At 28.8% G+C, this 25127-nt stretch overlaps 4 protein-coding genes across 7 annotated transcripts; 1 reads left to right on the top strand and 3 right to left on the bottom strand.

Annotated features, from left to right (window-relative positions):
• Positions 1 to 143: 143 nt before the first annotated feature.
• On the bottom strand, positions 144 to 9957 carry Top2 (DNA topoisomerase 2). 3 transcript variants are annotated; one of them, XM_076311740.1, is made up of 24 exons: positions 9680 to 9957; positions 9481 to 9605; positions 7285 to 7614; positions 6959 to 7202; positions 6487 to 6873; positions 6169 to 6408; positions 5991 to 6096; positions 5783 to 5935; positions 5538 to 5707; positions 5253 to 5463; positions 4573 to 5161; positions 4263 to 4494; positions 3984 to 4183; positions 3755 to 3890; positions 3095 to 3394; positions 2667 to 2900; positions 2408 to 2596; positions 2159 to 2276; positions 1919 to 2071; positions 1737 to 1812; positions 1589 to 1668; positions 1348 to 1458; positions 1138 to 1259; positions 144 to 993 (listed from the first exon to the last, which is right to left on the bottom strand). In XM_076311740.1, exons 2-24 carry the CDS (start codon positions 9564 to 9566, stop codon positions 853 to 855), a joined length of 4608 nt encoding a protein of 1535 aa, XP_076167855.1. In that variant the 5' UTR covers positions 9567 to 9605; positions 9680 to 9957; the 3' UTR covers positions 144 to 852. The 3 variants fall into 3 exon arrangements, with proteins under 3 accessions (XP_076167855.1, XP_076167857.1, XP_076167856.1); XM_076311742.1 differs by lacking the exon at positions 9481 to 9605 and having other exon boundaries at positions 9680 to 9956; XM_076311741.1 differs by lacking the exon at positions 9481 to 9605 and having other exon boundaries at positions 9665 to 9956.
• A 934-nt stretch (positions 9958 to 10891) lies between these two features.
• Smc2 (structural maintenance of chromosomes 2) lies at positions 10892 to 15488 on the top strand. The gene is made up of 8 exons (XM_076312648.1): positions 10892 to 11254; positions 11451 to 11873; positions 11944 to 12222; positions 12291 to 13064; positions 13144 to 13731; positions 13796 to 14417; positions 14511 to 14764; positions 14846 to 15488. The coding sequence occupies exons 1-8, from the start codon at positions 11087 to 11089 to the stop codon at positions 15269 to 15271; spliced, it is 3534 nt and encodes a 1177-aa protein (XP_076168763.1). The 5' UTR covers positions 10892 to 11086; the 3' UTR covers positions 15272 to 15488.
• Positions 15384 to 19904, bottom strand: LOC143147407 (ribosomal protein S6 kinase delta-1). 2 transcript variants are annotated; one of them, XM_076312651.1, is made up of 7 exons: positions 19762 to 19812; positions 19201 to 19524; positions 17619 to 18782; positions 17329 to 17462; positions 16084 to 17254; positions 15911 to 16006; positions 15384 to 15835 (listed from the first exon to the last, which is right to left on the bottom strand). In XM_076312651.1, exons 2-7 carry the CDS (start codon positions 19297 to 19299, stop codon positions 15734 to 15736), a joined length of 2766 nt encoding a protein of 921 aa, XP_076168766.1. In that variant the 5' UTR covers positions 19300 to 19524; positions 19762 to 19812; the 3' UTR covers positions 15384 to 15733. The 2 variants fall into 2 exon arrangements, with proteins under 2 accessions (XP_076168766.1, XP_076168765.1); XM_076312650.1 differs by having other exon boundaries at positions 19201 to 19904.
• A 1491-nt stretch (positions 19905 to 21395) lies between these two features.
• On the bottom strand, positions 21396 to 23475 carry LOC143147017 (UPF0193 protein EVG1 homolog). Its single transcript, XM_076311831.1, has 5 exons — positions 23231 to 23475; positions 22696 to 22829; positions 22505 to 22601; positions 21804 to 21944; positions 21396 to 21729 (listed from the first exon to the last, which is right to left on the bottom strand). The coding sequence occupies exons 1-5, from the start codon at positions 23325 to 23327 to the stop codon at positions 21509 to 21511; spliced, it is 690 nt and encodes a 229-aa protein (XP_076167946.1). The 5' UTR covers positions 23328 to 23475; the 3' UTR covers positions 21396 to 21508.
• Between the last annotated feature and the right edge of the window lie 1652 nt (positions 23476 to 25127).

The raw sequence follows: 25127 nt of genomic DNA on the forward strand, positions 1-25127 counted from the left end.
GAGATGTCAAATTGCATTAAATCAATAGATCAAATTATGACACTTGTTTAATGTCGTGAAATTAGGGTTTTTTATAAAACCCTAGAAACGGAAAGTCATATAATATTTAATATGAAGAAAATATTGACCGTGCAAAATCTTTACATATTATTTTCTTTGTCCTTTATTTTACTTCAGTATTGAACGAAAGAATTTTACGTGTTAATTGATACAATTATTTTCACACGTTACGGTAAGTACCTCGTATATTCAAGATACATCATTTATTATGGATACGAAAAATATCTCTAATAAGTATATATACGTAAACGGTAATTATTTTTCATTATAAAATCGGAGCTTCATACATGAAAAAATAAGTAAAACTTATTTTGTGAATAAAATTATAGTTGAATCTTTAAAGAATATATACAACGCAGTTTAATTTTGAACGACGTTCAAGTCATGAAAAATGCATGAACTTCGTACAATCACATCTATAGAATTACGAAGATAAATATAAATTAAGCTGTATAGACAATTTCTACGTATAGTTACTGTGGGTGCATTATATCTGTGCCTTTGAATGACAGTTGGTACATATATCTGTAAGAGCGAGCGATGCCAATGACTTGCGTATGTCCAATTTGGATCGAAAAACATACGGTTTTACACGGATAGCGCTCACGCTATTGACAGGTAGTATGCCACATATGTAATGAATGAATTTCTGTATGTATATATATTCAGTTGAATTGTAATCCAGATTGTGTCCCGTGTTAACATAAAATAATCTTGTTTATTGATAACATAAAACAACGTTATTAACAATCCAATTACAATTCAATTGAAGACTTATAAAGACAAAGTCCTTCAATTGGAATCATCGTCATCTGAATCTACAGCATATGAAATAGGTTTACGAGCACGACCCGTAGTATTTCTTGGTGCTGGCAATACCGAAGTTTCTTCTATCCTAGCAATATCATCGGGCTTCTTCCTTTTTTTCTTTGCCTGTATCATTGAATAATAATTGTATTAATAAATTATGACTAACCTTATAATGTTAAAAATATGTACAAAAGATAGAAATATATTAACTTTTTTTTGAAATATCAAATTCATATCTTATAATTTATGAAATGTATTGTTACTTACAGGAGCTTCTTTGCTGGAAAATATTTGTTCTTCTGAGTCTGAATCGGAAGAAAATGGTTTTGTCTTAAATCGTATTTTCCCTCTTTTTCCTCCACCATTTTCAGCTTTCTTTTTGACAGGAGCTAAAACATAAATAATATAGTATGAATAAACAATATGGCACATGAATACGTTAGTGATTATTAAAACATTATTAAAAATCTTAAATACCTCTTGTCGGAGGTGAGAACACCAACTCTTCACTGGATGATATAACAGCTTTTTGTTGTTTTTCTGGAGAAGAACCACTGACTAGAGAGTCAAAAAGTTCTTCTGAACTTACTATTAAAAACAGAAACATTATTAAAATGAAAATAAAGTAACAATATAATCAACAAAGTTAAAAAAGTAATTAATTTGATATAATATTGAATTTGTAATCATTTGTAACTGCCTGTATTTATTTACTCACGTTTTGGTGGTGGTGCCTTCTTATTTATGTTAAAGCTATCATCAGAATCACTAGTTATTGTTACAACAGGTTTCATTTTTCTAAAACAAAAAGAATTATTAACATTGTTTTACTTTTACATAATTGTGTAATTACGTAATGAACTTACTGATCTGAATCTGATGAAAGATTACGCAAATCATCACTAGATGAAGTCTCTTCGTTCAAACTGTAGTTCTTCTTAACTGTAATATTTAAAATACAATTAAAAAATATAATTTTTATACGTGTATACATTGTTTTATATATACATAAGAACATGATACGTGTAGGAGGAAATGTAATGAATACCAGTAGTTCTACGAGATGCGCGAGGTTCCGGCGGAGGAGAAATACTACCAAAATCAATTTCGTCATTACTTTCGTCATCAGAATCCTCCTTCTTTTTATCATTTTTCTCTTTTTTCCGGTTTCGTTTAAAGGGTAATGTCGTTTGTTTCAACCCTAATCAAAGCATTGAATGAAACAATTACATTTAATGATGTTTATACACCTTTACCTTTATTTTATTGTAATTGTATGTATACATACGTCTTTTGCTGCTTGTTTTCTTTTCTGGAGAATTCCCTACTCTATCATCCAAAGGTTTTGCACCTGCCTCAACCATGAGATCAAATTCATCTTTCTCCTCCGTTAATTCTTTCTTTACCTAATATTTACGTAAAATTTTAAGTTAAATTTACACAAAAGATCTTTATGTAAAATAAATTTTTTAATAAATTTTTATAAATTAAAAGTAAAAATAAAAAATTAATAATTTGACAATGTATTTTACATTACCTTTGGCTGTTTCTTTATGCCTTCCTTTTTATCTTTAGATACTATTTCCGCCTTTTCAATTTTCTTTTTTAATTCGATATCAATTGTTGGCACTATTCTACGAATAGAATTTGAAGCATAGATCTTTGATGGTGGTTTTTTAATAAGTTTAGCCGATTTCTGTTCTTCCTTCTGTTCCTTGTCTTCAAGCTAATAAAATATGATACATACAAATAAAATTCAATTATGCATTCTTAAATGTTAGAAAAAATCTATTTACTTTATTTAATTCACTCAATAGATTGTCCAAGTCCTCTTTCCATAAAGAAACAGGTGTACGAAGTTGTAATCTACTCAATTCTGCTAATTTGTCGTCTCTTTGGCGTAATAAATCGTCTTTCCTTTCTTTTGTTAGAGACCACAATGTCATTCCTAATAGATATTCAAAATTATCTTTCACTATGGCATTAGGTGATACAGCCGCCTCATCTTCAGTATTTTCACCTACTTCTTCCTAACAATATATTACATAATTATTAGTATATAAACATGTGCATTAAGATAAAAATTAGTTAGAATTAAAATTCTATTTTGCGTTTTTATGTCATTTTCTTTCCATCACTTACTTGATCTTCCTAACGTAGCAGAACAATTAAACTTAAATGCATCATTGCACGTATTTGTTTGAATTAAAGGTGCAGTACTTACCAACACTTCTTCTCTATTTTGTGACAATTTCCAAACCATCACTGGATCGGATGCATACTCTCGTCTAATTAATTCAGCTATCATATCCTTTTTCTTTCTATTTTCTATTACTATAGTTCCATCACATTTCTCTAAAATAAATCGTGCTTGATTCGAAAGTTTAGATGCCTCCGCTTGTAATATACCCTCCAAATAATCTTTCCTTTTGTGATACATTTGCATTCTTAGTTTATAGTAATCTTTCAAAATTTGAACGACACTGTCATATTTTTGAAGACATTGATTTGCATCAAATGCACACTAAGCGAAAACAAATGTATTCATTGCACAATTATTAACATTTTACATTGTGTTATTCATTTTAACCCTCCATAACCCAAATTAATTTTAACTTTTGTGGACAGTTATATTATATAATAAGAAATTAAGAAGTAAATTCTAATAAAAACAATCTTCCAAGTGTATTCATGCTTGTTTGAGAAATTGTAACGAATAGCTTTTATAAACAGATTCAGTGGTGGTTACACTATTGTTTTCACGTCACAATGACGCAAAGAAGTACAAAGATGAAATTGGACTTAGAAAATGTAAATATATGATTATGTGATATTAAAGTCATATAGGGTTATAGAGGGATAAATAAGATGTGTCAGTTTTCACCATGGATGTAACTGCAGTTGTTGTTTGTAATTTGAATGCTTTATGAAGACCATCTCTTTCTAACTCAACTAATTTATCGCGATTTAAAGTCACCACAAAATGTACTGCTGTATCTGTGTTGTATTCCTTGTAATCTCTGTAATATTTAAAAACATAAATAATGAGTAACAATTGTGTCTTATGCTTGCGTGCTTTGCAATTCTTAGTTAATATTATTAATTATATTTACGTAATAATAGTTGGTGTCTTATCAGTTCCATGTAACATTGGTTCTAAAACAGATTCTTTATATACTTGTGTCCAAGTTCCAACTGGAAGTTCTGTAATTTCAACTTTATCCGGCCCTATCACTGAAATTTCTCCATTAATAACGTATCTATAGTCTCCACAACTCTCTATTACTCCTTTAAAGTTTTTGTAATATGGTATCTACATTGAAAATGAATAAATTAACAAAATATATAAAAATAATGTATATAAAATAGATAATCATAAAAAATATAACTACCATTGGTTTTGGATCAGCACCATCCATCATTCTATATAAATTTTCAATTATCTCTCTAGGATTGTAATTTGGTATCTTCGTCATCCAACCAGTACCAATGCCATCAGCGCCATTTACCAATACCATTGGTATAGTTGGTACATAGTAGACAGGTTCAATTTTTTGATTATCATCATATTCATATTTTAGTAAAGGTTCGTCATATTTATGAAATATAAATCTCGCTAACGGACTATGACAAGAAAAAAAATAAAGTAATGTTAATTATTTTTATTTATTTATAATTGATACATAATTTAAATATAAATACCTAAGCATTGTGAAGATATATCGAGGACTTGCTGAATCTTTTCCTCCCGCTAGTCTGGTACCAAACTGACCAATAGGTTGAAGTACATTAATATTATTACTTCCTACGAAATTCTGTGCTAGATTGATAATAGTTGCCATAAGAGAAACTTCACCATGGTGGTATGCTGAATGTTCAGCAACAGAACCAGCTAATTGAGCAACTTTAACTTCACGTTTGTCGTTACGTTTTAAACACGTGTATAAAACTTTTCTTTGTCCCGGTTTAAAACCATCGATCATATTAGGTATGGATCGTACATTGTCATAGTTACTGTATAAAACTAATTCAACATTGATGAAATCAGAAAAAGATACGGTACGTGTATCCTTTTCATACAAATAACGTTCCCCGAGTCCAATATCTTTTCTTCTTTTTGTTTCATCCATATAATGCATTAACCAATCTTTACGTTGGTCAACACATTTTTTGCTGAAGGCCATGATGATATTCTGATCATCCTGATCTCCATCATACCTAAATAGAATTCTATGTCTAGCCATATTTTGAAAATATTCTTTTGCCTCTTTAGCAGTAGAGGTACCCAAACCTATATATTAGAGAAAGAAGAAGAATATTTTTGTATAATTAAAAGTAAATATAAAAATGGATATTTTTTAAAAAAGTTGAAAAATAAAAACCTTTGTAGTACTTGATTCTATATGTATGAAAATTATTTGTTTCTGTTTTCCATTTTTGAAATTCCGGCAGAGAGAAAAAACTTAATATTTCATTGCCCTTTGTTGCTTTTACAATAGGTGTAATAAATTCTTCCACAAAATTCATCTTCAGTAATGAAGGCCAATTGTGATGAATAAAATTGATCAACAATCCTTTGATATGAGAACCATCCTATATAAATACAAGAACACATCAATTAGTGTATTAATACATTATTAATATACTAAATTTATGAAAAAATTAACCTGATCCTGATCAGTCATTATCATCATCTTTCCATAACGCAATGTCTTCAGATCTTCGCGAGTTTCATATTTCTTTTTATATTGAAGACCAAGAATTTTGATTAAATTATTAATTTCTACATTTTCCAAAATTTGTTTATGAGTCGCTTCCCTTACATTTAAAATTTTACCTAAAGTGATTTTCATAAATAGTAGTAATACAATTAATAATGTACTAAGATTATTATATGTTCAAGTATACTTACCTCTTAGAGGAAATATTCCATACTTATCTCTACCTATTGAAGCAAGACCAGATACAGCCATGGTCTTAGCTGAATCTCCCTCAGTTAATATAAGTGTGCATTCAAGTGATCTGCCAGTTCCGGCGTCATTAGCATCTTCTAATTTTGGTATCCCTAAAATACAAAATTACGTAAAATACTAAATTTACATTTTATATACAGAATTTACCTTGCAACTTTCTTTGCTTAGATTTAGGACCCAATTTTTGTAGTTGGCTATCAGCTTTAAATTTCGCCCACGTTAGAACCGCTTCAACAATGCCCATTTTTGTTACCTATGTGTAATTCAAAATTTATTACACATATATAAAAATATTATTTCAATACCAATAAAATTTCATATTTACGTTTGTAATAAATTTATCACTAAGTGTGCATTTTGAGCCAAAACTTTTAGCTTGCAATGTCATGTTCTCCTTAGTTTGCGAATCAAATGTAGGGTTGTTAATAAGGCAATTGACAAAAATCCATAGATGATTTTTTATTTGGAATGGCTTAATTGTTACTCCAGCCTTGTTCTTCTTCTTTAAAGTTTCTGTCAACTGTTTTACTATTAATTCTGTGACATGATCCACATGCCGTCCACCCTATTTATAAAAAGTATTTTAAAGATTTTTTTATTGTTCAATAAAACTTTTCCTTTTTCACTTTCTTGTACCCTTTACCTTTGTTGTTGCAATACTGTTTACAAAAGACATCTGCTGGAAGCCCTTATCAGATAAAGTAATAGCCACTTCCCAGCGAGGTCCACAATTTTCATATACAATTTTCAAAGGAGAACCAATATCATCTTTTCTATCTCTAATAAACAAATCAACATACTCTTTAAAATTTTTTATAGGAATCTTTGCGCCATTTAGATAGACTTTAACACCACTAGTAGAGGCTGCTATATCAAATGCTCGTCGAGACATAAGAGCAACTATGTCATCATCCAGAGATTGCATTTTAAATTTTGATAAATCTGGTGAAAATATGACCTTTGTAAAATCTTCTCCAGTGGATGCTTTAACTCTTGGCTCACTTGCAAATCCCATATTAGAACTCCATGTCTATAAATACAAATTATATTATGTACCGATATTATTATAAGACATGCAAGCATTCATCATAAATTTATTTTTATAAAATAATTACTTGTTTTAAACATTTCCTGTATTCCTTGGATGAAGTTTCCACTGTAAAACGATGACTAAAAATATTACACAATTTGGCACCATAACCATTTCTACCACCAGTTACTTTTTCCTCTTCATCATCATAATTAGATGATGTTAATAAATGACCAAATATCATTGTAGGAACAAACATATTTTCTTCTTTGTGTATTACCACTGGGATACCCTTGCCATTATTCCATATTGATATAATATTCTGTTCTCTGTATAATGAGATAATTTTTTAATTAATTTTTTAATTTAATTACTTGTAGTTCAAATATTACAAAATGAGTAATCACATACTGATTAATCTCAATTTTAATTGCATCCATTTTAGGATCCCTTTGTTTATTATCTGCTGCATTCACTAAAATTTCGTCAAATATTTTATATAATCCAGGAACATATTTTATTTCCTTTTGCACCATTATTTCTTTCTCTTTATCGTAAATCCACATTACTTCAGTTACTGGTTCAACAGAACCAATGTACGTATCAGGGCGCAATAAAATATGTTCCAATTGAGACTTTTTTTGATATATCCCTTCAATAGTTTTTTTCTTCGATGCATTGTCACCAGCTCCATTTTCTACTGTAGTACTCATGATGTTATAGGTATGTGTTTTTTGATAACTGTAACATAAAAATATAATAATATAAGATATAAAATTTGAAAATAAAAATATTGTATATATAACCAGAATTACTTTAAATATTAATAGTAACTCCTTAAAACATATATTTGTAACATCTACAGGCAAGCTTGACTAGCAAATTTCTGCATGTCTGAAAGTCATAGGCATCATATCTACTTACCATATACTTTACAAAGTATGCATTGTATTTTTAACACATCCCATTTTCATATGAGCTTTTATATGAGCATGTATAATTAGATGTTTCAATCTTAGATTTAACAGAATATAGCAATTTTATCCTTTTTAAATAGTTTTATTAATTTTTTTCAAAAATATTGTATAATTTACAATAAAAAAATATGAAAAGTATTGTATAATTTACAATAACAAAATATGAAAAGTATTGTATAATTTACAATAACAAAAGAGTAAAATACATTATTTTTTATAAGCATATAATGTATAGTATAATAAGTAATTTTATAAAGCTCATCATAATGGATTATGTATTCAAGACTAAATTATGTACAGGAGTTCATTATTCCTACCTTTAAAGTAGATCGTACACAATTAAATTTTTAGTCATGTTTTACTAGTATATGATATTTTTTATATTCATAAAGGTAATCATTTCCTTTACTCGTTTAAAATTGATACAGTAAAAATACTTTCAGTACAACTGAAAGATTCATGTTACAAAAACCTTAGACTGTAATATAAGACACAAAAAAGACTTAATTATTTTTTGTTAGTTATATAGGAAAAAAAAATAAAGTATTAAGGAGTTAATATTTATAATTGGTTTAATTTATAAAAAAACTTAATTTAAAATTACAAAGATATAATTTATAAAATGTACATATTAATAAACAAGGGAAATTCTGCTAGTATATAAAATACGAAACAAAACGAGATAAGAAAATATGCATAGTAAATTAAAAGAAATTAATGATAAATATAAATCTGTTAGTTTCTATTAATTTAAATAATGTATATTATCAGTTTAATGTATTTGATCAAAGTATTAAAACAGATGCTTTAAACTATGAAATTCCATTATATTTTAAAAATTAGAAAACAGTATATAATTTAATAAAAAATTATTTTTAGAACTAAACAAAATTTTATGAAAATATTTACATATCAAATTTAATATTAATTCTCTAATTATAATTAAATTTAAGTACAATATCGATTATTATTTGAGCACATTTTTATAAATATTTTCTTATTTACCTCAACTTTTTCTTAAATGACAAGTTATTGATATGATAAGACCAATATTATCTGACTTAAAAGACCAAAATAGGCTATTAAATCATTTAAAACACCATGTTTATATTTTATAAACAACAAAACATCACATAATATCATTATACAATATCATACCAAATCACTGTTATTTATGTGCAATGTTTTTAAAATAAGGTACTATATTTCACAATTATTTTTCATTCATTGTAAGAACAAAAAGAAATTACATATACACAAGTTTAAATACTTTTTATTTATAACAGATTAGTGTAAAAATATTTACATGCAAGAAAACTATATGTACATAATTATTGTCATATATGTGTACATATTGTAAATCATAACAAATTTTGAGAATCTCTGATAATCAATAAATTATAAAATTTTGTAATATTTTATCCAAGTCTCACTTAATGAATTTGTAATTCATTTTAATGTAGGCTTTAATATTCAGCATCTTAAAATCATGGAATGCAGCTGCATCATATAAATTATAATCCTAATATATGTTATTTAAAAATAAATATGAATATATTATATTACAAATACTGAACTTTACTTTATAAATAAGTCTTGGATTTGGTATTTACTAAAAACATTTTCGTACCCGAAACAAGTTTTGCTAATATGGCGGGAAAATATCCACTGTGTAATTGGCCAGTGCTGAAGAAGACGCCAATTTAGCATAAACATCTGTTTTTCGAGTATTAAATCAGAATATAAACATTTAACCTATTTTGAACAGAAAATTAATATTTCTACACGGTGTTAGATTATGAAATTGCTCCTACCTTTAGTCTAGTTACCTTCAGTAGAATTGTGATAAAAGTATGGAGTAGCGTCGGCAACCGAAAATTGCACTTAGCTATAGTATCTTAAGTAGAACTAAAATTAATAAACGGCGTACCGCAGCCACTAAGTAATTAAAATTAATTATTCATTGCACGCACTAATTGCTTCTTTTCCTTTTGTCTTAACCTTCATCCGAAGCTGCTTGAACAGTAGTGAAACAACTATTGTAAGCGCATTATACCTGTAACTCAGAAACTCAGAGTGACGGTTGGGACGCCTGTACTAGCGAGCAACGCTATATAGAAAGCCCAAGTCGAAGGGACGTAGACCTCATTCTCGACTGTGATTGGTGTGAGGTCAAAGTCTGGAACGTAGTAGCTCCCTCTACCTTTACCTTCTATATGAACGCGCCAAATTAACCTAATTTGGTTTCATTCGACAAACATAAATTTCAAAGAGAAATATGCTTTGTCCAATGAGGTGAGTACTCGTTGTAAACAAAACCACGTGACTGCACATAATCGACGACGCGAGATTGTCCACTAATAGATACAATATAATACAGTAGAATTTATATAAGTTATTATTTACATATAATCGTAAGCATCTTTTAAAGGATCTATTATTTACAAGAATATTTTAATAGAAGTTTTGATATCGGATTTTACTTAAGTTTGATATTTTTTCATATTTTGAACTTTTAAGTGTCAAATCTACGATACACTTCTCATAAGGACGCAACGAACCAATGAGATTCTCTTGTAATTAGGTGGTTTATTTATACAAAGTTTTGAGTTGAACACACTTAATGATACGAATTCGTGCTCTGCAAGGAGAAATTCGCCAGTTCCTACATTATCAAAATACTTGCCGAGAAAAATAAGGGGTCTTATTGGTATCAAAACTAGTGATTTTTTTCACAGAGTGCACGAACCGATGTTACCCGAAGAATACTTAATTGGATTAAATTATTTTCACTTCATAAGAAAATCACCACAGCTCCACATCAAAGAAGACCTATTTTCTTCTCAGTAGGCACCTTGATTAGTTTGGAGTTGATAACTGCCTGTTTAGCGAAAACGAACTAATATGATTGAATGAACATAATATAGTGGCATAGATATTTTTATATAGTTGGTAATATGTATACTGCTGTTGAGTTCATAGTTTGTTCGTAGTTGATCAATCAAAATAAAAAGTGTCAGGTCAAGAAATACATAGGAATATTAGGATAGAACCAATTGCACTTCAGAACAATTTTCACGCCATGTGACTAGGACTCAGTATTTAATACTTGTTTCTTTTCTATATTGCGTAAAATAAAAGTATTATACCGGTCATTGTCACAATTTGAATGTAGTTTTGTTTACTACGCGATAGATAAATTTTTCATCTATATTTGTGATTTATTTGATTTCAAGATGTATATAAAGTCTATTGTATTAGAAGGATTTAAATCGTACGGAAAGAGAATCGAAATAAATGGTTTTGATAAGGAGTTTAATGCGATCACAGGATTTAATGGTAGTGGGAAATCAAATATCCTGGACGCAATATGCTTTGTTTTAGGCATTACAAACCTCGGACAGGTATATTATTGCTTTTATACTTATTAATTAGAAGATTTTTCAATTGTAACCGTAATGTATTCTAGTATATTGAGTGTAACTAATTGTACAAAGTGTAGGTGATTACTGAAAGGAATGTAGTTGTAAACAATTTGAAGTACATACATATTTCTTATTATATAAAATAATAATATATTATTTGACATTTTTATAATAGGTGCGTGCAGCATCATTGCAAGATTTAGTTTATAAATCTGGTCAAGCAGGCATTAAAAAAGCCAGTGTTACCGTATCATTTGACAATCGTGATAGTAGTTCATCACCTCTGGGATATGAACAGTATGAGGAAATAACAATTACCAGGCAAGTTGTAATTGGTGGTAAAAATAAATATATGATCAATGGATCTAATGTGCCAAACAAACGTGTGCAGGACATGTTTTGTTCTGTTCAATTAAATGTGAATAATCCACACTTCTTGATAATGCAAGGAAGAATTACAAAAGTTCTTAATATGAAACCTATAGAAATTTTATCTATGATAGAAGAAGCATCAGGCACACGAATGTATGAAAATAAGAAGGAAGCTGCTTTAAAAACTATTGAAAAGAAAGATAATAAATTAAAAGAAATAAACAGTGTATGATTTATTTTTTAAATTGTATAATTTTAGTTATTAATATACAATCTTATACATATATTTATTTTAGATTTTAAGAGAAGAAATAGGTCCACGATTAGCGAAACTTAAAGAAGAGAAAACACAATATGTGGAATTTCAACGTATAGAAAGAGAATTAGAACATTGTAAAAGAATTTGTCTTGCTTGGAAATATGTCAAAGCTTTAAATGAAAGCCAAACAGCAGAAGAAAATGTAAAAGTTGTTATGGATAAAATAGACGAAAAGACAAAAAGTATAACTGCTGGTGAAGAGGAACTTAAAAATATTGAGAAGGAGTGTGATGAAATATCCAAGAAAAAAGATGCAGTATGTATTTCTGTTAAAGAAATAAACTCATGTTTTTATATTTTTGTTAACTGCTTTATTATATTTAGGAAGAAGGAGGACAATTAGAATCATTACAAAAAAAATTACAAGAGGTAGAAAAGAAGCAATATAAATTAACAGCTGAAATTAACAGTAGTAAAGAAAATATTAAAGCTTCTAAAAAAACTGTAGAACAACTAAAGGTGAACGTGAAAGACGATGAAAATGCTTTTATATTGAAGCAGAAAGAGTTTGCTAAAGTTGAAGGACTTTTTAAGAAGTTAAAAGAAATGGATGAAAAAGATTCTAATGCAGTATTGATTGCGCAAGAACAATATCAAAAAATTAGTTCTGGTTTATTACAAAGTGAAGATGGTGAAAATGCAACATTGGAACAACAATTAATAACTGCCAAGCAAAATGCAACGGAAGCACAGACACAATGTAAGCAGTGTGAAATGACACTAAGTCATAATAGAGGACAATTACAAATGAAAGAGAAAGATATGAAAAACACTGGACTAGAATATAAAAAATATACTAAGGATCTTGAAGATAAAGAGAAAGATCTAAAAAATTTGGAAAACGAACTAAAGAAATTAAATTATCAAGATGGAAGTGTAGAACAACTTACACAACAAAAACATGTCTTGATGAACGAAATAAGAGTATTGGAAGAAAAAGTGGACTTTTTTGAATCAAGATATCCTCAAATTAGGTTTGAATATAAGAAACCTGAACCTAATTTTAATCCCAATTCTGTAAAAGGCGTGGTATGTAAATTAATTACAGTTAAGGATAAAAGAGCAGCCTATGCATTAGATGTTGCTGCTGGAGGAAAGGTATTTAGCTAAATTTATATCAAATTAATTTGTTTAATTTATATTGATATTTTAAAACTTAAATTGCATTGAATTTCAGCTATATAATGTAGTAGTAGATACAGAAACTACTAGTAAAAAATTACTTAAACATGGACAACTACAACAGCGAGTTACCATTATTCCTTTGAATAAAGTAGGTGGAAGAACAATGGATAATCAAATAATTCATTTGGCAGAAAAGTTAGGTGGCGCGGGAAACGTTCAATCAGCATTATCTCTTATAGATTTTCCAGAAGAAACTCGATCAGCTATGATTTGGATTTTTGGACAAATTTTGATTTGTAAAGATATTGAAATTGCTAAGAAAATTGCATTTCATGAGAATATCAAGAAAAAATGTGTTACTTTAGAAGGAGATGTTGTTGATCCTGCTGGTATTTTGTCTGGAGGTGCACCATTAAAATCAGGATCAGTACTTTTAAAGTTAGAAGAATTACAAAATATTGAAAATGAATTAAATGCTAAACAACGTACTCTTCAAAATATTGATATTACTTTAACAGATATGAATAGTGTGTCAGAAAAATATATGTCACTGAAGCAAAAATTCGATTTACGGAATTATGAAATTGGTGTAGTGAAACAAAGATTGGAACAAACAGTATATTATAAAATAAAAGAAGAGGTATGTTTCGTATGTTTGATATTTCGAAATGAAATACCTATTAATATTAATTATTTTTATTTAGATTGATTTGTTAAAGAAAACTATTGAAGAACTTTTACAAAAAATGGAAATAGCGAAAAAAAATGGAATAGAAAATGCTAAACGGGCACAAGAATTGGAGCATCAATTGAACGATGCAGTTAATATTCGTGAAAAACAACTAAAAGAAGCTAAAGTCAAATTGGATAAAGTAACAGCAAAAGCTGAAAATAGTCGCAAAGAGTGGCAAAAACGGGAACAAGAAGCAGAAACACTTAAATTAGAAATTGAAGAATTACAGAAAAGTATTGAAACTGGAAAGGGACAGTTGTCATCATCAGAAGAAAAGCTGAATGAACTACAAGAAATAGCAAATAAATTACAACAAGAATTAGATGAAGTGAAAGATAATGTGAAACAGTTGCAGCTTGATATAAAAGAACAGAAAAGTGTTATTAGTAAGCAGAATGCTTACATGCAGAAGCTTGTGGCAAGGAAAGAAGATATCATAAAACAAAACAAAGATGCAGAGTTAAATATTAAAGAGTTAAACCATGAAATTAACTCAATTAAGAATTGTGCTACGGATTGTAAAGAAAGAGTTTCTGAACTTACACGAAAATATGAATGGATTGAACAAGATAAGATTTATTTTGGAAAAGCTGGTAATAATTTATATTTCATATTCAAATTATAAATTTATTTTATTTCTGATTTTTAGTTGTAAATTTATAAAACATTTTTTTCTCCTTTTGTAGGTGGTATTTATGATTTTGAAGTTAATAAACCTGATGAATTGGAACAAAAAGTACATCGACTGCGAATAACGCGAGAAAAATTAAGTCGCAGTATTAATACACGTGCTATTAGTTTATTTGATAAGGAAGAAGAGCAATATAATGAAATGATGAAGAAGAAGAAAATAGTTGAGAATGATAAAAGAAAAATATTATTAACAATTAAACATTTAGACGAAAAGAAAAAAGAAACGTTACTCAAAGCTTGGGAACAAGTACTATCAATTAATAATTCGATTGAACTTAATTACTGATATTCAAATTGCATTAAATAATTATTGTAAATTAATTTCTAGGTAAACAAAGATTTTGGATCAATATTTAGTAGTTTGTTACCAGGAGCTGATGCAAAATTACAAGCTCCAGAAAATCAAACAGTCATGCAAGGTTTAGAAGTAAAAATTGCATTTGATGGAATTTGGAAAGAATCACTAGGAGAATTGTCCGGGGGTCAGAGATCTCTAGTAGCTTTGTCTTTAATTTTGGCCATGCTATTATTTAAACCTGCGCCACTTTATATTCTGGATGAGGTTGACGCTGCCTTAGATCTTTCTCACACAGAGAATATTGGTATAATGTTGAAAAAACATTTTACACATTCACAATTTATTGTTGTATCATTAAAGGATGGAATGTTTAACAATGCTAATGTAATATTTACAACTAAGTTTGTAGATGGAATGTCAACAATATCTAGAAATGAAAAAAAAAGAATTAGGTAAATATAAATTTAAGTTTGCATAAATCTACTTGTCTAAATAAATTAATATTTTTTGCCTATGAAAATTGATTACATATTTAATAAATATTTTTAAAATAACAGTTTTTGTACATTAATATAATAGCTTTTACGAATTACGTTTTCAATATACTTGCAATATTTTGTATGATCATTAAAGATATTTTGTACATTAGATTCCCTAAGGAAGTGTGTTAAAAGTTAAATCATAAACATGTTTTAATTTACATATATTGATATTGTTACTGTATGATAAATATTTATAGATACAGAATTTTATCTGTTAATCATAAGATGTTAGTCAATTATATTTTTATTTTAAATACATACATTAGTATTTCATGAAAGTTACTTAAATATATGTATTTCTAAGAAAAGAATGTTTTTAACTATTATTTTTATCTATTGAAAGAAATCTGGTGTCATATATTTTTTTTTAGTAGCCTTAAAGTGAGTTCACCAAACTTGACCAATTAATATCTTTAAAAAAGGGATGTTGTTTTATCTCGGGTATTGTCATCCGTTCATGTGGTTCATATTTTAATATCTGCAAATTCGTGAAACATAATACAAACTATTCTATACTTTATACTTGTATTTAAAGGATTATGTAGAAACTTACATTAAGAAGTAAAGATTTTGCATTCTGTGATAGCTTGCTAGGAATGTTAATTATGGAATGTGACTTAAATACACATGGATGCTTCATTAGAAATTTCTGAAATATAAAAGTAGATTCTCATATTTGTATTGCACCATATTCTTATAAAAAAATTTACTTTTATTTTGACATACATTGCCTACTATTAATTCATATAAGATAACACCAAAGCTCCAAATGTCTGTAGCAGGAGTAACAGGATCCACGCGCGAATACATACACAGTTCAGGAGACGCATATGGGTACTTATATTTTACTAAATATATGTTGTGAATGGGTACAACATATGTCAACCGAATATGTCCATGATCATCGAGTAATATGTTATCTGGTTTTAAGTCAAAAATTATTACTTCTTGTTGATGTAATGCTTCTAATGCTAAAAGTATTTCAGCAGCCCAAAGACGAATTACATTTTCTGGTATTGTCCAAAGTTCACGCTCAACATCCGAATTGTTCTTTGTTGATTCCACTAACTGTGTAATATCTGTATACTGTATCTGTTGATCATTGGATGTGCAATAATTATTTTTTTCTGATTTGTTATGAGATTCTACCAATCTACTTAATTCACAACTACTTGTAATATTAGCAGTTTTATTACTATTTTGATGTTCTATTGTCAGTTGTTTGTCAAAAGGTTTTAAATTATCTGTTGAACTTGTTGACTCTTTTTCATCAGAACTAAAATCTCTACAACTATCGCTCAATGATGAGTTATCAGTACTACATTGACTCCTTATTTTGTTAATATCGTTTAGTGGTAAATAATTAGAAATTATAACATTCTTTTCAGGTATATCTTCAATTACAGTGTTTTTATTTGTGCCATCAATTTCTAACGATACTTCATTAACAGCCACTGATGCTTCATTCCTATCTTTCGATTGACATCTACAGTTTTTCAAATTTAATAACGTAGTATTATCTTCATGATTAATCAAACAATTACATTCACGTAATCGACTAGCGACAGAATTACTTTCTTTTAATGTTGCATTAACAGATTGTAACAATATTTGTGCTTTTTCTAATAATTGTGTAGTAGATACATCTCTATAGTTTTCATATCTTTCTTTTACTGTCACTGGATCTATCTCCATTTGAATTTTAGAATTTATACTATTAAAGTTTAAATTTTCTATTGATGGCATAGTGTCTTCAATTTCATTTTTGGAATTGTTTTTTTCTAAAATAATATTATCACTGATTGATTTTTCAGTATTATTTTCTACAATTATTTTATCACATGTATCATTACTGTTGGAGTTGTAATGTGATGTTATAAAATCCCATAACCCACGGCTATAACGCAATTACAAGATTATGTTTTAATTGATCTGAGTAAATAACAATGGTATGGTATGTTTAATACTTGCCTTAGATACTGCAAAATTAAGAATGTTGTTGTTTCTGTCTCAACAAATGCATGTAATTGTACCATATATGGTACTTGACCTCGCAATATTTTATTATTTATATTTCCTTTATTTGTAGATGGTTTTCCAATAGCCTGAAAGTAAAGATATTTAAGTTAACTATTTAAGTTTTTCCGGAAGTATATTACTATATTCTATTTATGAGTCTTATTGTACTGTGTAAATAATACAATTTTAAATGTGTAGAATACTTTGAAGATACTAAATTATTTCATTTTTGAATTATATACTTTTACAATGTTGAGGCAGTTTTGACGAATATCCTTTGTAAGCATCACTGATTTAATGATTTTTAGTACTTTGTAATATTGAAGTTCTGAGATAGGTTTACTTAATAATGAGATATTACAATTCAGATATCTATTGTAAAGTCTCTCAGCATGTTTCAAGTATTTTGATATTTTTTCCTTAATTATTTCTGCCCTTATTTTATTTGAATCACATTCAACTCCAGATTGTAAACTAGAGATACCCATTTTGTACTGAGTAAATGCTTCTTCATACTCTATAAGGTCTTCATGTTTAAAAGCTGCACTCATGTGTGCAGCAGCAATTAAAATATATTGTGAAGAATCTGGCGATGGTTGTGGTAAATCAGAACCATCGTGTGTTGTTACCAAAGAATCCATATCTTCAGGAGCTGCATTAATTTTTGTATTACTATTTGATGTTTGAATGAGTATAGAATCTTCTTCATTTTTAACATTACGATTTGTGTCTTTATAATAATTGTTGTTCTTGCAAATTAACTCATTATTCTCCAATTTAGAAACAATTTTGTCAAAATCACTATCTTTTGTAAACAAATTATTAGTTGTGTTTTTTGTCATGGATGTCTCTTCGTTCTCAGTTTTATAGTCTGTGTCATTTAATTGTGTAGATTGTAATTCCTTAGGTTGAGATACTTCTTGAGGTTGTTTTGTTTCATCTTTAGGAATGGGAATAGCTAATATAGAACATGAATTTCTTAATGAACTTTGAATACTTCTAGGTTGAAAAATACTTTGTGAAACAATGTCATCAGTAGGTAGAGTATTTATATAAGTATGTTGATCATCTTCTGCCGATGTATCAGAACCAAGAGATTGAGAACAATCATTTAAAGAACAATCTTCATGACTAGTTTCAAAAAACTTTATGAAAATATCACTAGAGTATAAATATAAATGCCTTCCTATAAATTCTAAAAACTTTAACGCACTCTCCCTTCTTTCTTCAATTATTTCTGTTTCAAACCTGCCAAAAAATTTTGGCTTTGGAAATGAAGGAAAGCTTTCTTTAATTTGAGATCGTGAGCATAGTGCACTTAATTCTGAGTGAAGTTTCTTAAAATCATTGTAACGCTTCCATACAGACACTTTAGAGACTTCTACGTGAGAAGATTTTAAAAATACCTAGAAAATATAGATTGTTATAAGATATAATTGAATTACATTTATAATGAATTTGTCATAAAATTATTTTAAATACTGTGCATTTAATTTTTAAAAATTAACATATCAAAACTATTTAAATACATATACAATGAGTACCAAATACAATATGAAACATAAATTTGGAACTATTTACGATACATCTTACTATATGATAATACTGTTATTACATTTAATTATGCTATTAAACAAGAATCAGTAGATTCAATCAGATAAAATTCAATCAATTTCGATTTTGTTCACTTAAATTGTTAATTATTAAAACAAAAAATTTAATTAACTGTTCAGTTACTACCATTTAACACGTTGATTATTTTGTTTTTAGGCTTCATATAAAAAATTTTAACTAAAATCCAACAATTTTTATTGTACAACGTACCACAGATGTGACTTTGTAAATGGTAAAGCCTTTCTTATGTCGTGTCGTCTCAGGAATAATAAAACGCCTCACCCATTTATCTCTCGTGGTTGCCATCATTTATACAATTAAATCGTGAAACCAGGAGCTCGATAAATTTATCACGTTATCGCTTTAATTTGCGTATTTCAAGCATCATATTTTCATACATCTGGGTTTTTTTCGTTTGCGATGTACGTATATTGTAATTGATTAATGGTCATTTACTGTCACTTGCATGTACTCGCATTTATTGATGTAAGAAATACATATCTATCGTTTGAGGCAACTGTTTACGATGTATCTCTACGAATTTTAGTATAATTCACATTATTACTTGTATAATTTAAGTCATAATAAACGAATGTCGAAATGTGAACTCTCTAGCTTCAGTCATTTTCAAAATATAGTTGTGCAAACGTAATAAGTAATTGGGTTACAGCACTACTATTGTGATTTCATGTTAATGCTACTTTGTTTTACTATTTATCTATTGCAATTGAACAATTTAGAAAATCAAAGAATAATCCATTTCATTCAAACCTCTCTCTTTCACTACCGTTCACCACTTGAGTGGTACTGCGCGTGCGACCGTCTGTCATGGCTGTCATAGACTTATTGTTAGCAGAGTAACAAAATGTAGAGTTAAATGAATGTTAAGGATGAGGAGCAATTATCATTACCTTTGTAGAAAATTATTTTTATTGAATTATTATTTGACTGTTTTTAGTAGTATTTTCGGGAAAAATTATTTATTTCTATTTAAATAATTTTGAGCTGAATTATTGCCAAAATATGAATTTTATAGTATTTCAATAGTACAACTCCTTAAGAGGGACGCTTTGAAATTCATGATGAATACAAAACTTTTTGACAAATATTATGTCAGTTTATGACATATTCTATGTTATACCAATTAAATCAATATTTTGAGCGATATATTCGTTTTAATTAATTTAAATATTAGCTCACGTTTGAGGTTCTCTAAATGAATGTAAATGGTAATTCTATAGTCCACTCAGTTGGTTAAATTTTGTGCAAATACTATCTAACAGCGATAGGGTCGACACGACAAAGACTATGGCCTGAGTACTGATCAGGTATAGATATATTATTCTACAAACAAAATTTATAGAAGTTTTCATTTATTACACATAAACGGTAATATTGTTTGTTCCTTTCCAAACCTTTCCTAACAACTGTTTCGATCAAAATTTACCATTAATTTTTCATCCACTTGTCACGTTTTTTTATGTTTCGATTCATCGTGCATTGGACTCACGTTTGATCTATGGTACATCCCTGGTTAGAACAACGTGCGTTTAGAGATAGGATTAGCTGGTAAACAAAATTATCTAAATAAAGAAGTGTCATTTGTTATTCGAAGCTTCAAATAGTTTCGGTTAAATGTATTCGATAAATATCTGAGTTAATGAGGTTCGTGGCTGAGTTTTCCGATTTTTAAACATTTGAAAAGCGTCGTCGCGTCTTAGGCTCTGTAAGTCTGCGGACTTACTTTTTGTACGCTGTGGTGTACCGTACCTTTTTTTTTACGGTGCATCGTACGAAAGTAAATTTACAGTATTGTTATAATGTAATTAAATTTTGGCGTGGACAAATTAAAAATATAAATTTTCTTAGGTTATACTATTTATTCGTAAGAACTTACCAAATGATTACTAACGTTGTCTTAATAAAAATGAGATCAAACTACTTTCAAGACAATAAGAGGTTTTGCGGAAAAAGTAATGGTTTTCGTTGAGCTGGTCCTGTTTATAAGACATAACGACGAATAAATTTTAATTACTTATTAGTTTTCTATTTGTGCTTTGCTTACTTAATTAAAGTACTCCTAGTAATAGGCAACTTATGCTCGTACGAGTTGCAATATCACACTCATGAAGGCGCGAATTTCTATTACGTGTAACGCAAGATTTGTAATAATTATATCTGGAAAATTAAAAGTGACAAGTATTGTTCATACTGGTTCAGTCAGGAACATACAGCTTTTAACAGATTTCAAGGCTGTTAAAATTGGTCAGATTGGAGCTATTGAAAAAAATTACCAGAAACTATATGTTTAACTATTTTGGTAGATAATCCTCTAATTATTTCAGGCATAGATATATATGTTTGCGTGATTGTATTTAACAACACTATTGGTTTAATTATTAGGATATTTTATTAGGTCTAATATTTATCTAATTCAAAATATTGTATAATATATTTTGTAATTCGGATAAAAAATATCGATTAATTAGTTCAAGTAGATTGAAAGTATTAAAAATGATTAATTTTCATCCAGTTGCTCTGAGGGGAATGATTTTGGTAACAGTTTTTCAAGATTCTTAATTTCCTTTTGAACATTTTTAGATTTTTGTTTATCTATTGATTCGATTAATCGTAATTTATGGGCTATTTCTTGTTGTATTATAGGGCGATATTTCTTTTCCAGTCCTAGGCATTCCATATCATTTAAAAATTCCATTCTTTCTTGAATTCCCGATATCACTAAAAAATAAGAACAAATATGTTCAGTTATTTAGTACGAGAGTATAATACATGAATTTATTTCATCTATTTACGATCGTCAATAGGATTAATATTGGCGGGAGGCTGCGATTCTTGTTTCATTTTGTGAACTTTCGGAACGTGCGGAGTTTCCGGCATGTCTCTACCATATGTCATCATGCATGCCAAATGACGTTTTTGTTTTTCTTTGTTGGCTAGATTTTTAACGAGAAAAGTTGTCGATAAAGTTACATTTATCCAGTACATTATTTTATTCGTTAATAAAAATTATATACGAGTAACTATCATTTAATGAAGACAAACCCTACTGACCATTGGTTAAAATGAAAATATTTAGATATAATTATGAAATTAATTTTTAAATACAATTTAAATGTTATTAAAGGTTATTTCGTCGACTGAGTGACGTCATAAACTAATTTTTTATTGATAACACAATGTATCTTGTATTTGAGAACCAGTTTGTCTCTAGGTTTGCGAAAAACGACGAGAGATAGAGCCACAGAGTAGTAAAGCGATACAGTATAGTTAATACCGCAATGGCCTTTAACGTTCGTTCTCTAGAAAATATGTATTTATAGTAATTTCTAGAATAATCCAATCTACATTATTTTGTATCAAATACTTTCTTCGTTTACGATTAAAATTAGGATCAAGTAACGAAGATGTAATTATAATATAATTAATAGTACAAGATTCTATGATAAATGATTAAAAGATTAACATTATAATAAATGAAGCCATATGATCTTACGTAAAGGACATGTTCTCCTATATTGTTCTCTTTCATACGCGCCACTTTTAACAATCATATCTTGGGTCCGTTTTTTCCAAACAGTAGGCATTATAACCTATGGGAGTCATTCGTTACAAAAGTAATAAATTTCATTGCTTTCCATTAGTAATTTCAGTAATACTTTTCTGTAATTAATCCCAAAATTGTACCTGATAGTCGGAATCTGACTTATCTATTTTTTTGTTCGATTTTCTCATAAGGGGCGGCAAGGATTCGCCCCGGTCGACTGCTTCTTGAATAGATTTTCTCTGCATCATGCTCACCTTAGACTCTTCCATCAGAACTAAGATCAAAATTCATAAAATAAACATTTCAAAGTAGAAAGCACATTCCTTCTTTTAAACTAACTATTCTATTAATTTTTCTTTCGTCTTTTATAATACCTTAAAACCTCTTTGACGTTACGACAAAGTATCACGTAATTCAATGTTAAGACTATATTATATCCAGCCTTAAAACTGCATTTAATATAATATTTTGAATGTTTATTTATTTATATCGTCTCTTCGAAGTAAATAAATATTTTCAAAAGTATTATCAGAAGTTGTTGGTGTTGTGTAGGTAAATAGTAGAGCGCGTAACTTTGAAAACTTCAAACCATGTTCCTCTCTAGTTGGTCAATTTCGTTACAGGTGATTGAGACTTAGCGAGACAACGATTAAATTTTTTAACAAGCTGACTTACGTTTGATTAGATTTTTCGTTTCCTCGCTGTATTTAGCTCTTGGCGGATGATGAAACGCACCTGCTCCCATTTCGACTCTCTGATAGTTTCGATCCATTTGTAACTTAGTTCTGCAAAGATTGTATTGAAGGCCGTCAACGCATCGGTGTAGTTTAGTAGCTATAAACGAACTGTCACAATCCGTGGCACGCTAAAAGAACAATCGTGCTAGTTACCCACCGCGATACAAACAGAGCGCAGAGCTCGCGTCACGTTTCTATGACTACTTCGAAGATGATTCAATTCGATCGAACTAACTTTCGAATTGCGACTTCCAATGTTGTCAGGTTATCACTAATAAACAGTATTAACCTAACTTGCCCCTAATCAATTTTACTCTGTTAGAAATATATTTATTAAGCGGTAAGATCTAAGAGACGAAGGATTATTTGTTGCGAGTAACGTCAAACTAATTGGTTGTGAACTTTTTGTTAGAATAATTTCATAAGATGTACAAATAAATAGAATATCATAACATAGGAAACTTTTGCGACGCAGAAAATAGAACATGAGACTGATACGTTGCAATAGATACATTTCAAGTAACGGGTCCTTGAAATTTGTTTATGCTTCTACAAAGGAAAAGATATTCTTCGGATATAAATTAATTTCAGTAGACTATTTAATTATTTATAATGCATAAATAAGATGCACATTATAACATTAATATTGGGAGTATGCCTAAATATTAATAACAATCGAGTTTCGAAATAAAAATTCATTGAAAGCGTCGTACATTACAGATTTTGAAATATCTCGAAATTTATTTATTATAATTATTAACAAACGTCATAGAATCATAGTTTGAACAATTATTAACCATGTCCTAGTATAAATAATGGCTTAAAATATCACTTCGTTGAAATATTCAGCGTTCGCGATGAAATTTTTCATCGAAGTCCAACCGACATTGTCAAGGCTACACACATCGATTATCGACTCACGGATGTTCATCACGATGATTTTTATATCTATAATTATTCGTTAGATCGAACAAAGCAATCGAAGTAACCATGCGATAAAATAAATGAATATTTCTCTGCATATCGAAAAAATAGTTTGTATATATGCATATATATTCCGAACGTTCAGTGACACACATATGTCACACGGCGATGAAGTGAGTTGCCATCTACTGGAGAATAGGTAAACTATATTTAAGGTGTGAAAACACCTGGCGGAGAAACGCTCAAGTTTGTTGAGGAATTGTTCTTATTTCCACCAATAGATAGCGCCACGAGCATAATTTACCGACATTACAGATAAGTAATTCCATTTGTATGGTATTCCCTACCGTGCAATAAAATAAATAAATATTTCTCTACATATCGAAATTATTGTTTGTATGCATGCAAATATATTCGGAACGCGCAATTCCAAACATTTGTAACGTGGTAATTATATGTCATGGCTTTCAAGCCATTATTTATACTAGAACATTGTTAATAATTGTTTAATCTACGGTCCCACGACGATTGTTAAGAAGTGTGATAAATAAACATCAAGTAATTGCGAAATCTGGGAAGGCGAACGGTTTCGGTGAATTGTTGTACATTTCCACGTTTGTTAATAACATTTACGCATATTCCCAATATTAATCGAACAATATTTATCTTATTTATGCATTATAAATGATTGATTCGCCTATAGCAATTGATTTTGATCGAACTTCAAAGTAAAAACTTGTTTCGTAAAGTTTTAAAGCATGGAAAGTAATAATTGTCTATTTAGTGCATTAATTTAACATTTATTTAATTCTCATAATTTACACAATTCGCGTAGAAGTTGTATTTTTTACTCAAACGTGCTGAATTTCGATTAATCGCTTTTCTATATAGAAAAATCATCGTGATAAACA

The sequence above is a fragment of the Ptiloglossa arizonensis genome, chromosome 5 (assembly GCF_051014685.1).
Source record: "Ptiloglossa arizonensis isolate GNS036 chromosome 5, iyPtiAriz1_principal, whole genome shotgun sequence".
Taxonomy (NCBI): Eukaryota; Metazoa; Arthropoda; class Insecta; order Hymenoptera; family Colletidae; genus Ptiloglossa; species Ptiloglossa arizonensis.

What these genes read in the sequence shown, in the direction of transcription:
- LOC143147017 (XM_076311831.1), bottom strand. Translation starts at nt 23,327, where the DNA reads ATGGATCGAAACTATCAGAGAGTCGAAATGGGAGCAGGTGCGTTTCAT. An exon ending in AGTCAGATTCCGACTATCAG is followed by an intron (nt 22,602 to 22,695) that starts GTACAATTTTGG and finishes TGACTCCCATAG; the next exon opens with GTTATAATGCCTACTGTTTG. An exon ending in TATTAATCCTATTGACGATC is followed by an intron (nt 21,730 to 21,803) that starts GTAAATAGATGA and finishes CTTATTTTTTAG; the next exon opens with TGATATCGGGAATTCAAGAA.
- LOC143147407 (XM_076312650.1), bottom strand. Translation starts at nt 19,299, where the DNA reads ATGATGGCAACCACGAGAGATAAATGGGTGAGGCGTTTTATTATTCCT. An exon ending in TTTACAAAGTCACATCTGTG is followed by an intron (nt 18,783 to 19,200) that starts GTACGTTGTACA and finishes TATATTTTCTAG; the next exon opens with GTATTTTTAAAATCTTCTCA. An exon ending in CAAAATCTTTACTTCTTAAT is followed by an intron (nt 15,836 to 15,910) that starts GTAAGTTTCTAC and finishes ACGAATTTGCAG; the next exon opens with ATATTAAAATATGAACCACA.
- Smc2 (XM_076312648.1), top strand. Translation starts at nt 11,087, where the DNA reads ATGTATATAAAGTCTATTGTATTAGAAGGATTTAAATCGTACGGAAAG. An exon ending in ATGTTGCTGCTGGAGGAAAG is followed by an intron (nt 13,065 to 13,143) that starts GTATTTAGCTAA and finishes ATTGAATTTCAG; the next exon opens with CTATATAATGTAGTAGTAGA. An exon ending in TACTCAAAGCTTGGGAACAA is followed by an intron (nt 14,765 to 14,845) that starts GTACTATCAATT and finishes ATTAATTTCTAG; the next exon opens with GTAAACAAAGATTTTGGATC.
- Top2 (XM_076311740.1), bottom strand. Translation starts at nt 9,566, where the DNA reads ATGTTTATGCTAAATTGGCGTCTTCTTCAGCACTGGCCAATTACACAG. An exon ending in ATTAAAATTGAGATTAATCA is followed by an intron (nt 7,203 to 7,284) that starts GTATGTGATTAC and finishes CTCATTATACAG; the next exon opens with AGAACAGAATATTATATCAA. An exon ending in TTTCCAGCAAAGAAGCTCCT is followed by an intron (nt 994 to 1,137) that starts GTAAGTAACAAT and finishes TCAATGATACAG; the next exon opens with GCAAAGAAAAAAAGGAAGAA.